Source organism: Podarcis filfolensis (assembly GCF_964270895.1).
Source record: "Podarcis filfolensis genome assembly, chromosome: 10".
In the NCBI taxonomy this organism is placed as follows: Eukaryota; Metazoa; Chordata; class Lepidosauria; order Squamata; family Lacertidae; genus Podarcis; species Podarcis filfolensis.
This window is the reverse complement of record NC_139612.1, coordinates 46,820,505-46,833,160: the sequence shown is the minus strand read 5'-3', so window position 1 is coordinate 46,833,160 and position 12,656 is coordinate 46,820,505. Positions and strand designations below refer to the sequence as shown.

General features: G+C 43.0%; 1 protein-coding gene across 1 annotated transcript; it reads left to right on the top strand.

The window, feature by feature from the left end:
- The first annotated feature begins 57 nt into the window (after positions 1-57).
- Positions 58-6,786, top strand: POLR2F (RNA polymerase II, I and III subunit F). Its single transcript, XM_083573517.1, has 5 exons — positions 58-192; positions 1,810-1,879; positions 2,291-2,421; positions 5,313-5,384; positions 6,611-6,786. The coding sequence occupies exons 1-5, from the start codon at positions 173-175 to the stop codon at positions 6,699-6,701; spliced, it is 384 nt and encodes a 127-aa protein (XP_083429643.1). The 5' UTR covers positions 58-172; the 3' UTR covers positions 6,702-6,786.
- Positions 6,787-12,656: the final 5,870 nt, after the last annotated feature.

The window sequence follows — 12,656 nt, the reverse complement described above, 5'->3', positions numbered from 1 at the left end:
CCGGAAGGACTTGCGCCTAGCAAAATCCTTGCCGGTAGAAGGTTTGCGAGGCTTGTGCGCGGCGGCCGGGGTGCCTTTTGGTGTTTCTTGGTTCCCTCGTGCTGGGCGCCTCGCTTCTCGTCGGAGCCTCTGGTATCGCGAGAGGTCGCGCCGAACCCGGAAAAGCCTCAGCATGTCTGACAACGAGGATAAGTAAGGGACCCTCGTGAGGGGAAAGGGATGGATGTGGGTCGCTGGGGTTTCTGTAGGCAGCAACGGTGGTATTTACGCAGGGCGCTTATTTTGTGCTGTGCCGCTGGATTCCCAAATATTAAACGCCATTATTGACATTATTCTTATTACGTCCTCCCTCCAGGGAACTCAGGGAAGCCTACCTGGTTATTCCTATCCACATTCTATCCACACAACAACCCTGTGAGGTAGGTTAGGTGGAGAGATAAGGACTGGCCAAAACTCAACCAGTGAGCTTCATGGCTGACCAACAGTTTTGTGGTGGTGATGGCCACAAAAGTTCGATGATTTTAGAAGAGGATCGACCAAATATTGCCAGTGACTATTGGCCACAATGGCTATGCCCTGCTGCCACAGTTGGCAGCAGTAATCTCTTTGAACACCAGTTTGTAGAACTACAGGAGGGGAGCATGGGATTTTTTTGGGGGGAGGACTTTTGTTAGGGGAGAGGGCAGAAGTGATGTGATTGGTCAATTAGTTACGTACAGTGGTACCTTGGGTTACATACGCTTCAGGTTACAGATTCCGCTAACCCAGAAATAGTACCTCGGGTTAAGAACTTTGCTTCAGGATGAGAACAGAAATCGTGCTCTGGCGGCATGGCAGCAGCAGGAGGCCCTATTAGCTAAAGTGGTGCTTCAGGTTAAGAACAGTTTCAGGTTAAGAATGGACCTCCGGAACGAATTAAGTGCTTAACCCGAGGTACCACTGTCTTTCTATTGTTTTACTTGATCGGGGGGGCTGCCCCCCCTGCCCCCTTTGGCTATGTCCATGGAGGGGAGAGCAGTCTTGTGCTTGAATCAAAATTTTGGTAGGTGGTGGTTGGGTTCTTTTCTTTCCCTTTTTCTTATACTGTATTCAGGTGAAAAAACCTGAAAGGCTGTGATTTGTCTGTGGTCGCTCTTTAAACTAGTTGCCAAGCTGAAGCATAAGCCAAGCAGTCAGTTCAAACTCTCAGAAATTAATATGACTGTTAGCACATTTCTTCCAAACCTTCCACTCAATGCGATCGAAAGGATTGTGAGAATAAGGTGCACTGTTTACATGGAGGTACATGCTATGTATCTCATGTCATGGCAGCCATGCTCATAAGTTTCTCACCTCACATTATGTAGAGTATTTTGAACTGGTCCAAAGTGTCTTAGAAAAGTTGGAAGGAATCCAGTGAGTCACATTAGGCCTTGAAGCAGGACTAGTGGCCCACAAACTTTGACTAGCCACTACTGCATGTTGCCACCAACCTTTCCCCAAGTCTTCTGCGATATGCAAAAGATTCATGCTAGGATTTGGAGATTCTTGGAAGATGTACGAGAGCTGTGATGGCAGGTTTCAGTTCTCCAATCTTGGAATCCTTGGCAAAGGAGATGAGTTGAACATATTTTGTTGATGATTTTGCAAAGGGAATCTTGCTGTTAGTAAAGTTTAAGCAAGATACAGTAACTAGCCAATTCCACAAAAAGTTATTTGAGTATTTAGTGGCTATTATGAAAACAAGCAAGAGAGTATTTGAAGACAGGGATGTAGTAAGATTTGAGCTCTGAAATTTTATATAAGCCTTTGATACATTTCTTCCTCCAGTTTTGATGGAGATGATTTTGATGATGTGGAGGAAGATGAAGGACTGGATGATCTGGAAAATGCTGAGGAGGTAAGTGACTTCAGTATAAGATGTCCTATAGCATATGTAAACATCCCAACATTTACCTGCAGTTCTTGTATCTGTGTCTGTAACCTGTACCTGCATGGTTCCTATGCCTAACGTCATCAACTCCTCCAAAACTCATGTGATGAGAACAATAGAAAAAGGTTAGGGATCTAATCTATTAAGGTGAACATATCTCATAGCCTTTCTTTTTTTTTGAAATGGTAAAACTTAGTAGCCTTATGTGTTAATCAAATAAATACTTCTCTCTAATGGTTTTTCTCTTTCAGTCCTTTATTTTAATATATTTTATTGAAATCTTCTCTGTAGATTTGAATTTGATCTCAAGTGGCTCAAACAACTAATACACATATAACTCTGTGAATATGGTTATAATTCCTTATATTTGTGTTACAGGAGGGTCAGGAAAATGTAGAAATCCTCCCCTCTGGAGAACGCCAGCAGGCAAACCAGAAGCGAATCACCACTCCTTATATGACCAAATATGAGCGTGCCAGAGTTCTTGGTACACGTGCCCTCCAGATAGCGTAAGTATGGTTTTGGTCCAGGAATATGGATATTAGTCAATGAAGATTGGTAGAACTTATTTCATGTGTTTAAAGTTACTACTGTTTAGAACTACACCTAGTTCTTATCTCAATCCTCTCCCCTCAGAAGATTTGGCGTTCCAACCAAGGACAATATCCCTGTGCTATAAAGCAAGTTAGGTGCTTTAGCCAAATCCCAGAAGGTTTTAGGCTTTTTCTATAATTTTCTGCCCCCTTCTGTTGCCCCATTGTGCAACAGTGCCCCTCCAGAGAGCAATAATAAAATAACATTTGGGAAGCATTTCAGAACAACTAATGAAGTGGAATGATGTGTGGATGGGCCAGTAACACACTGTTATTGTGTCAGTGACATGTTGCAGAATACACCCACACAAAACCCTGGTCTTGAGGGGCCACGTGTGGCAACTATGCATGCAGTGGATCGCCAAAAGAAGTAAGCTGTGCATAAGGGGTGACAAAGAACAGGTTGCATATAATCTGCCACCTAATCTCACCCATTGAAAGCTTTTCATATGAGCATGTGAAATTGCACCTTTTACTTTTACTCTGGTTCTAGGTTTTAATATAATTCCAGTCCCTTATATTGTCATAAAATGTAGGTATCTCATTTTTCTAGAGTGCTGTTATGGAGATGTGCTTTAAATTATCTAAGAGATAATTTTTTTGGTATTTTTTATTATGGGTCCATGGGACGCGGGTGGCGCTGTGGGTTAAACCACAGAGCCTAGGACTTGCTGATCAGAAGGTCAGCGGTTCGAATCCCTGTGACGGGGTGAGCTTCTGTTGTTTGGTCCCTGCTCCTGCCAACCTAGCAGTTTGAAATCACGTCAAAGTGCAAGTAGATAAATAGGTACCGCTCCAGCGGGAAGGTAAACGGCGTTTCCGTGCACTGCTCTGGTTCGTCAGAAGCGGCTTAGTCATGCTGGCCACATGACCCGGAAGCTGTACGCCGGCACCCTTGGCCAATAAAGCAAGATGAGCGCTGCAGCCCCAGAGTCGGCCACGACTGGACCTAATGGTCAGGGGTCCCTTTACCTTTATTATCGGTCCACAAACATGCAAACAATAAATGCATTATAAACAACAAAAAACCTGAAAAGGTTAAAACTTAAAATAATTTAAGCATCAACTCAATTAAAAAATGTTTATACTTAAAGTAGTAGTGGAAATGAAAGGGAAAAACAAGCTTATCAGCTTACATACTAATTATATAACAAAATGGTACATAATATTTCATTTTTTTCTGCGTATTTTATATTCTTGTAGTTAGTAAATACATTTCATTTTTCAGTGAATGTATATGATGCACAATCTTCTTTACATTGATAAGTAATCTTAGTCAAGGAGAAAAGTGTTTTCTTCTTCTTAAATTGGTTCCCATGCTGTATCTCTGAGTTAATACCTGTTGCTGCATAACTTAATATGCCATGAATACAGAATCTAGGCCTGCAGAAACCTCTAGAAGCTAGATCAGTATAGCATGTATAGTTATTTTGCTGAGAATGTTTCTTCAACTTTTCATCCAGGTGTAATATTAGATGTGAATGCAACATTGACTTAGTGCATGTTTTGGTGATAATAATATGCAGGTTATTTCATGAAAAGACCAGTATTTCCAGGCAATCTTATTCATGTGCAAACCAGAATTTTTAGAAAGCTAATTTGCATCCATAATTGTTAAAATAAAAACTGTCTTGAATTTAAGGTGTATTGTCTAGACCAGGCACTCCCAAACCCGGCCCTCCAGATGTTTGGGACTACAATTCCCATCATCCCTGACCACTGGTCCTGTTAGCTAGGGATAATGGGAGTTGTAGTCCCAAAACATCTGGAGGGCTGAGTTTGCGGGTGCCTGGTCTAGACATTTTGTATGCTCTGAATAAATGATATATGGTCCAAGTCTCTTAATTTTCCTGGTAAAACAATTTTTTCTAATACATTGATGTTACTTATATTAGCATATAATAACTTCACTGTTCACACAAGGGAAGGTATGAAGGGCAGGAGGTTGGATATCTATCTAGGCACCAAAATTACTACATCTACTCCAGTCTACTGGGCAAAGAGAAAGGGAAGCTTTAGGGTGAGGTACTGAAAGTACCTTGCTCCACCTGTGTTTGTTGTTACTTGAGATACCTGATGTCTTGCAGAAGATGGAGATTTTCCCTGCTTGGCATTCTGTAAAATCTGGAAGTGAAAAACAGCCGTTCTCTGCTTAACTGGTCACTGAAAGTGGAGTGATGTCCAGTGTTTGGCAATATCTTCTATTTAGGGCTTCAGGGAAGCACATGGAATCAGTGTAATGCAATACAGTACTCCTGAGCCGAGCCTAACAGTATCTTTCCACAACATTGAAAGGGCAAAAATAAATGTAGTTTGTAGATACAAAAGATCCCTGGACTGCTTTTCTCCCTGAAGTTAATAGGAGTCCCACATAGCGCAGTTGCTTTGATAAGCCAGCTGAGACATGTTTGCTGGCGCCTGTCAGAATAATGTGCGTGTCTGACAATTATACTCTCTGTTTGCTTTATTTATTTCAGATATTTCTATTCTGTCTTTTTGCCCGCAAAAGGGCCCCTAAGGTGGCTTTCAATTTAAAAACTACAATAGAAAATTTAAAAAACACAATCAAAACATCTCAAACAAATAAAGCAAGTGGTATTAAGTGACCTCAGTTAAAATAGCAGCAAGCAGAAATCATGAAACTAGGTCAAAAAGCTAACAGTAGAAGGATAAAAACACAGGTTAAATAAAAAATATGATGCAAGATGGAATTCATTGCCCACTCTGAACTGAGAATAGAGCTGCTACTGCCACACAGTATATCCCTATTGCTGTAATGATTTTGGAATTGTTTCCCTTCCTCCCAGCATGTGTGCCCCAGTGATGGTAGAGCTAGAAGGAGAGACAGACCCGTTACTGATTGCAATGAAAGAACTCAAGTAAGTTGGAGATTTTAACCACGTGTGCATGATTTGTTGTAGAATGCTCGGGCCTGAAAGAGGAAAGTTGATATAAAGCAATGTGAAGAAGAGGGCTTCATCCCATCTCTTAATATTTGCTGTCATTTCATTCACACGTAGATTACAGACAACGCTGGTATTGATATGGAGTTTAAATGGAAAATTCATTTTATTAAAAGTGCAGTAGAACCTTCATTAGCTTGAAAGCCATAGTGCCACTTCATAAATTACGTAGGAGCTGCGAAAGAAGTGCCAGCAACTTGCGCTTCTGCTATAATGCAAGTGAGATTCATAACTCAGCTTCACACATTACAGAAGTGATGAGAAAAAGTATGACAAATCAGTCAACCTTTCCTCGCATCTGTGCTAGACTTTTATATATTTCATTTATAGCTCGGCTTTCTCCGTAAGAGTCTAGAGATTTGGCTCTTGTTTTCCATATAATTTAGCATCTGTGCATCTGTGTCTGTGTAACTTCATGGAAACAAGTTTGAATAGTCCAAACATTAAAAGTATGTAAGCTTGTTTTGTTGTAAGCTTGTTTTACTGCATGTTTGAGTTGTGTGGAAGGAGTCATGATGAGGGGCCTGTTACCAGTTACGCCATTCTGGCCACGGCTATGTAATGAATTCTTGTGATTTTTAAAGATTTTCATGTGGGGTTTTTTTTACTGTTCATGTGCTGCAAGATTATAAGCCTGATGTCCTGGACAAATTCCAAGCTGGCTAATTACATTGTTGACCTAAAAAGTCGTACTTAGATTAATCTGGATTTGAGTTTCTTTCCTTTCAGTCCTGAAATGTTCACTTTTCCAAATGCTTGTTCACGGCTATTGTATTCCACTCAAAGGTGGGACCGTTTCAGTGGTTGATGAGGTGTGTGAGCTCTTTAGACTCTGCTAGACAGATGTGTTATAGATAGGTCAACATGTGGCGGATATTTGTGTCATCCCAGCAGAATCTTTATTCAATTGTTTCTCCACTTCCGCAGGGGCGGGGGCGGGGGCGGGGATGATCCATTGGTTTGGATTCAGTATTACTAAATTAGACCATTTCCTGCTGAGCTGTGGGGGAACTCATCACTTAACGTCAGAAGTTTTTGTAAACATTTTGTGTGATCTTACCCCACCAAAGTGCCCTTGGATGCGAAACTCCATGATGTGGCCAAAGTGCCTTCTTCTATATACTTTTCTTTCCTCCCTGCAGAGCCCGGAAGATTCCGATAATAATCCGCCGGTATCTGCCAGATGGAAGCTATGAAGATTGGGGTGTGGATGAGCTAATTATCACAGACTGATCGGCTATCCTTCTGTGCTCTGACTTCACTTTGACTGCAGATGTTTTTATTTTTGTGTAAATAAATACTAAAACCCCACTATAAATGTTTTGTTGCTTACTCTTCCTTCTCACAACTTAATTCCGTGAAGAGGCCATAGTATCCTTTTTTCCTTTCTGTTTTCCTGGAGCATCCAGGCTACTTGGCCTATTGCTAGGTTTGAGCTTTGAAATACTACATCAGCAAACTAGTTGAGGGCCACAAGAACAGACTCTCATGTACTTGTTTCTGACTGCCATGTTGTATATTTAAGTGTTTTTTAAAGTGATTGTGCAGCTGCCAGGCTGCCAGGTGCCCTCTAAGGCAATTGAGAGACACCCTCCCCCCTGCCCAACCCACACCCTTTTCCAGGGGCCTGTAGTAGAGGAGACCTTTCTCTTGTCTGCCAGCAGACAGACATGCCTTTGTGCCTGGGAACAAGTTGCCTTGGAAACCCCCAATTTCCCTTCTGATCAGGGCTGGCTCTGTGGGCTTCTCAGGAGTATCACAGAGCAACTCTCATCAAATCTCCCATTGTTCCCTTCTTCTGCCCCAGCTTCTTATCAATCAACAGGATCCTCTTACAGTGGCAGTTCTGCAGCAGAAAGCACAGTTGCCTCTATGAATCCCAACCCAGTGAGGCTCTGTTTTACATCTTTAGGTATAAACTATGATTTACGGTATGTATCAGTGCACCTCTTTCCCACAGATCCCATCATAGCCTTAATGTAAGTACATCTGGTCCTCCTATTGTAAGGAAGTGAGGTTCTTAAATTTTAGTGAATCAACCACTATTGAGGCAGGGATCTGTTTGAGGCACTCTGCAGGTAACAAATGGAAATATTCACTTTTGAAAAAAACAAAATAGAAAAGAGCAGCTATTTGGATGCTTCTGGATGGGTTTCTGTGTTAGTCTGTTCTGGAAAAAATAACAGTGTCTTTTGGCATCTTAAAGACTGACAAATTAATTGTGTCTCTTCATTGTTTTTGCTGTGTATCTTAGATGATCTAAAGATCTGCATATATAGCACTAATTCCAGATTTTAGGTACTGAAAGCAGATTTTAAAGCAACAACCATCCTTTAAAAACCACCCTTTAAAAACAGCACCACCTTTAAATTGCTGCACTGCAAGTTTTAAAAAGCAGTTGGTGGTAACCTGTAAAAGTGTCAGAAACAAAACATCTTAAGCGGATGACAAAGCTACAAAGTGGGTGAACAACTGAAGTTCCCTAGGCAAAGAATTCCAGAAGTGAAATTTTAATAATTTGGGGTGGGGGAAAGAACCACCCCTAACTATACTATGCTCTTACAGACTCCACCAAATGTAAGCCACTCTGTGATCATCAAAGGAAAGGTGGTATATAAATGTAATAAATCAAAATAAATAAATACATGACGAGTTACAAAGCAGAGCTTAATTTGCTGATCGCAATGTGAATGGAAGTACATGAGGCAGCAGGCACTCCCTAAGCATGTAAAGTGGTTTTAAAGGTCAACAGCAGCACCTTGAATTGGGGCCAAAAAAGAAGTGGGCAGACAGATCAGCATCGGAATAATATGATCTGTCCTAGACAAAGCTGCCAGTAGGTGGAAAGTGCATTCTGTATTACCTTTCCAAACAGTCCAGGGCAGCACGTTGCAACAGTTTAAACCAGGCCTTGCCATCACAGAGACGATACGAGCAAAATTCTGGGCTAAAAGAATGTCTTAGATGGTTTGCCAACAAAAGGTGATGGTAAACATTACTGGACACTTTCTCCACCTGAGAATTAATCAGCCATACACAGTCAAGGAGCACTTCCAGGCTGCATGAATCAGGAGTGAAGAATCTGTAGGACTCAAGATGTTACGCCCACCATCCCTGGTTATTGGCCATGCTGTCTGGGCATCTAAAGAGCCACAGATTTCCTACCTCTGACCTATAATGGTGAAAGTCACTGAGGTCAAGAAGCACTGTTACACTCTGTCTGCTGAATTCTAATAATCTAGATCTGTGGTAGCCAATATCCCCTCCAGATGCGGATACAACTTGCCTCAGCCCCAGCCAGCATAACTATTAGCCAGAAATAATTGGAGTCCAACAATATTAGGAAAGCACCAAGGTGGCTACTCCTGATCTAGTGTAACCTTACTTTAGTTAAATTCTGCACAAATCTACCATCAGTTGTATTCAGGTTGCTTCTTCCTTGCAATTTCATTGCCAAGAACTACTCCATAAACCAAGTAGAAATCCTTCTTGTTAGCAGCATAAGAGATCATGGCAAAATACTTTTTGATTTCAATAATCAACTTGGCTACAAACCAAAACACTAGTGGGAGCAGCTGGCAACATCTCCAGAATGTTTGGAAACCAATTGGATTCATCAGTCCTAAGAGGAAGACATATCTGAATTGATCTCATAGGAGACAACTCCTAGGGGCTGAGGGGTCTTCAGCCCCCCCTCATAAAATATTTGAGGGAGCCAGGCCCCACTCCCAAAATTGATGGGCATTGCCATTCAAATGGTGTGATTGCACCGCATCATGTGACAGCTGCAAAACGGAAATGTTGCCTTAAAACCCAGCAGTAGAGCACATGGTTTGTGTCAGGAGCTGGAGCCCAGTGGAGGTCAGCAATTCAAATAAAGCAAAACAGTGCAGACCTAGTCATCTCAGTAGGTCTTGCCCCCATGTAGGTCTTGCCTAAGTCCCTTCCTTTCCAGGGTTTCCCCCAAGCAATTGGAATTGTGTCTGCATGCAATCTCTACCCTGCTCTTTTCATTTCTCTATGTGTTCTGGCAGACCAGTGGCGAGGGGAGCTGGTCACAGCAGGACAGGGAGACTTCCTGGATTCTTCAGCAGCCAGCCTCCGCTCTGTCTCCTATTCCCCCTCCTCTACCTCCTCTGAATAAGGACTACTCTCTGCCCCAGCCTCTTCCTGCTCACTAAACCCTGTTGCCCCTTCAGCTTCTTCCTCCTCCCAGACTGTCCCATCTTCTCCCTCTGACCACTCGTCGTCATCCCACCACCGATCCCCTAGCTCTGAACCTTCTTTCCTTGGTTCCTGCCACTCTTCTGCATCTAGCCAGTCCATGACACTTCGCATGCAAAACATCCCAGGCTCTGTCCCAGGTATCTGCAGGATGCGCTATGGAAAATACTCCTGCCTGAAACCTTGCAGAGCCAATGGCAGCCAGTGGGAATGGTATTGAGCTAAATGGATCAGTAGCCTTGATTTCGGTCTAAAGCAGCTTCCTGTTACTCCTCACCATGTGACCAGTGTAGGGTATATGTGCCTTGCCAGTGACCAACAGTTGCTGTGGGTGCCATGAAATCCTGAGCTACATCTGACAAGGCAGATTTGATATGGCTGTATCCCCCCACTCCAGCCGCAGCCCTCAAATACCAACAGCCTTCATCCTGTGTTGTGTGTTGCTTCAGGCAACCCATCGATAATGTCTTCCCATGTGAAAATGGAATGCAGAGATGCGAACGGCGATTTAATCAAGGGAGCGGTTTAAGAGGCAGTTTTGAGAAATGACCGCTTTAAAGGGATATGATAAGCAGCTGTCAGCAGGAGCAGGGCACTGAAGCCACAAGGAATGTGCTGTGTGCTCGCAGCACCCTGGCCAGGAAAAGGTTAATCCGTGGAGTTAAAGCTTACAGGCCTCCTTGTCCTCCCCGCTCCCCCTGGCGTTTAATCACGTTGGCGTGATGAAATTTCAGTAATGAAATGTGCCTTTGTGCGATCATTTTGGCATCTGCAATGGAGCGCGGGAGTAGTTTTCTTGGTCCTCTTTTTTAAAAAAAGCTTCTTTGTTTTAATGCTCCCCCCTTCCCCCAGCCCAAGCCTTGCATCTATATCAGATACAATTAAAGGGATAGCGAGGGACTCTAGGCCAGCTCCCACCAGACTGCGAAAGGGAACGTGCAGCCCCTTTGTGTCCAGTGTGGAAGCTGGTGGGTGCCGGATCCTGCTTTTGCTGGGAAGACAGAAGTGGAGTCGTTGGCACTAACTCCTGCCAGTCAGTGACCAAGACAGCCTGCCACTGCTCTCTTAAGCAGCCTTCTTCGTAGGGAAATCTGAGGACCATGAATTAGGCTGGGAGGTTTTCTTTCTCCAGCTTTGCTTTGGTCTCATGTGCATCACTTTTTTGCACATTCCCCTAATCCAAATCCTAAAGGCAGGATTTGAACCTGCACTTTATTCTTAGCTATCTTTCCTAACTTTAAAAAATGGCTTTTCTCCATCACTCTTTTTAAAATATTTTCTCTGCCTTGGATTTTCCAAGGGCACGTCTTCATGTGCACTTAACCACAAGGCAATTTGCTCTGCTGTTGCTTTTGCCTGCATATCCAGGGAGCAACTTCTAGAGGGGTAGCTGTGATAGTGTGTTGCTGCAAAAACAGTCTTTGGGATCTTAAAAGACTAATATTTATGTTGGCATAAGCTTTGGGGATGCGTTGGATGAAGTGGGCTCTAGTTCACCACAGTTTATGCCACAATAAATCTGTTATTGTCAGGAAAGTGAAGGATCAAGGGCCCTCTAGAATTAAGCAGTATCCTAATTTCTGTCTCGTTTGCCATCTGAAAGCATCTGAATGTGTAGCCATGGCTGGTACAGACTCTGATTAGTTTCCAGTGCCAGCCTAAGGCCACATTTGCCCAGGTAACCTGGCACTTGAGCCATATTTGATTATTAGATTTTACTGGGTGTTGTAAGTTTGTGAATAATATATTTCCTTAGTGGTTTATTACACAGGTTGCATTTTTTAAATGGTGAAGGAACTCTTCCCTGGGTTTGTTTTTACAAAGAGGAATGGGTATGAGCAGTTCTTCATGTTTCCGCTTGCTGACCTATCCCTTCATAATCCTCTTTCTCCTCTTCACTTTCATCCATGGGTGCAATGGTGGCTACGTGGGCACTTAACTGAGGCAGAGTACCCCCCCTCACTTGATTAGGCAACTTCTGGCACCATGATGGAGGCATGGTCCAAATTGCTTAATTTGACTGGGCATTTAAAGCATTTGAACTGGAAAGACCCTCTGTAGGCGTGGAGCCAAAGATTCCCATTAAAGCCAGTTGGGATAATGTCAGGCCAAATGCATAACCCACTCGCCTACTGCATTTTTGCATGTGCCCACGCGCAGAAAACGGGCAAAGTGTCTGCTCTGTCATGCAAAAACGTGGCATTTCCTAACTCTTTGAAGTGACCTCTGGCTGCGTATCCCCCCCTTCTTACCTTTTGCTACCCTTGGCCTTGCAAAAAGATATTTCAGAGTGAAGAAAGGATGTGTCGTCTGTTCGTCATCTTGAAAGGCTGGCTGTGGAACCATTTTATCTGATGGAGTGGAAAAGCCGGGGGAAGCTTCTGTAAATGGTGTTTTTTTCTCCTCCTGACTACTGTGCAGTATGACAGCTCTGAGATCAGAGGGTATCAGTTGCCTTCAAGGGTAGTGCAGAGGCTTGAAACAAAGGAATCATGGTTGGGAGTGGAAATGCCAGTGGTGTGGAGCAAAGGATGGGTTGTTGCTGCCATAAGCAATCTGCTGGAGGTGTGCAGGCAGCGATGGGATGGAGGAGGCAGAACATCCTCTTTTACTTAACCTTTGGCTTTAACTGAGCTATGCATGATAAAGGCAGGTTCTCTGAGTTCTCTCTCTCTCTGTATGTGTTTCAGTACTACTAGAATGTGATGCTACCTAGTGGAATAGATTAGAAGGAGGCTTACAAAACGAAGTCATACTTAATGCAGTGTGTAACTTACAAATGCATTGAATCAGTTGCAGGTATGGATGGGGGAGATATTCTGCTTAGATCACAATTAAAGATGAGCCTACCTAATTTGTACTTCCCAATGATATAGTCAAACTGAAACACAGCCTGCCTTTGAAATTTGCATTTATCTGAATTTCGCAATGCCATGTGCACAAAAATGCATATATTCATGGAAG

What these genes read in the sequence shown, in the direction of transcription:
- POLR2F (XM_083573517.1), top strand. Translation starts at nt 173, where the DNA reads ATGTCTGACAACGAGGATAA. An exon ending in ATCTGGAAAATGCTGAGGAG is followed by an intron (nt 1,880 to 2,290) that starts GTAAGTGACTTC and finishes TTTGTGTTACAG; the next exon opens with GAGGGTCAGGAAAATGTAGA. An exon ending in ACACGTGCCCTCCAGATAGC is followed by an intron (nt 2,422 to 5,312) that starts GTAAGTATGGTT and finishes CCTTCCTCCCAG; the next exon opens with CATGTGTGCCCCAGTGATGG.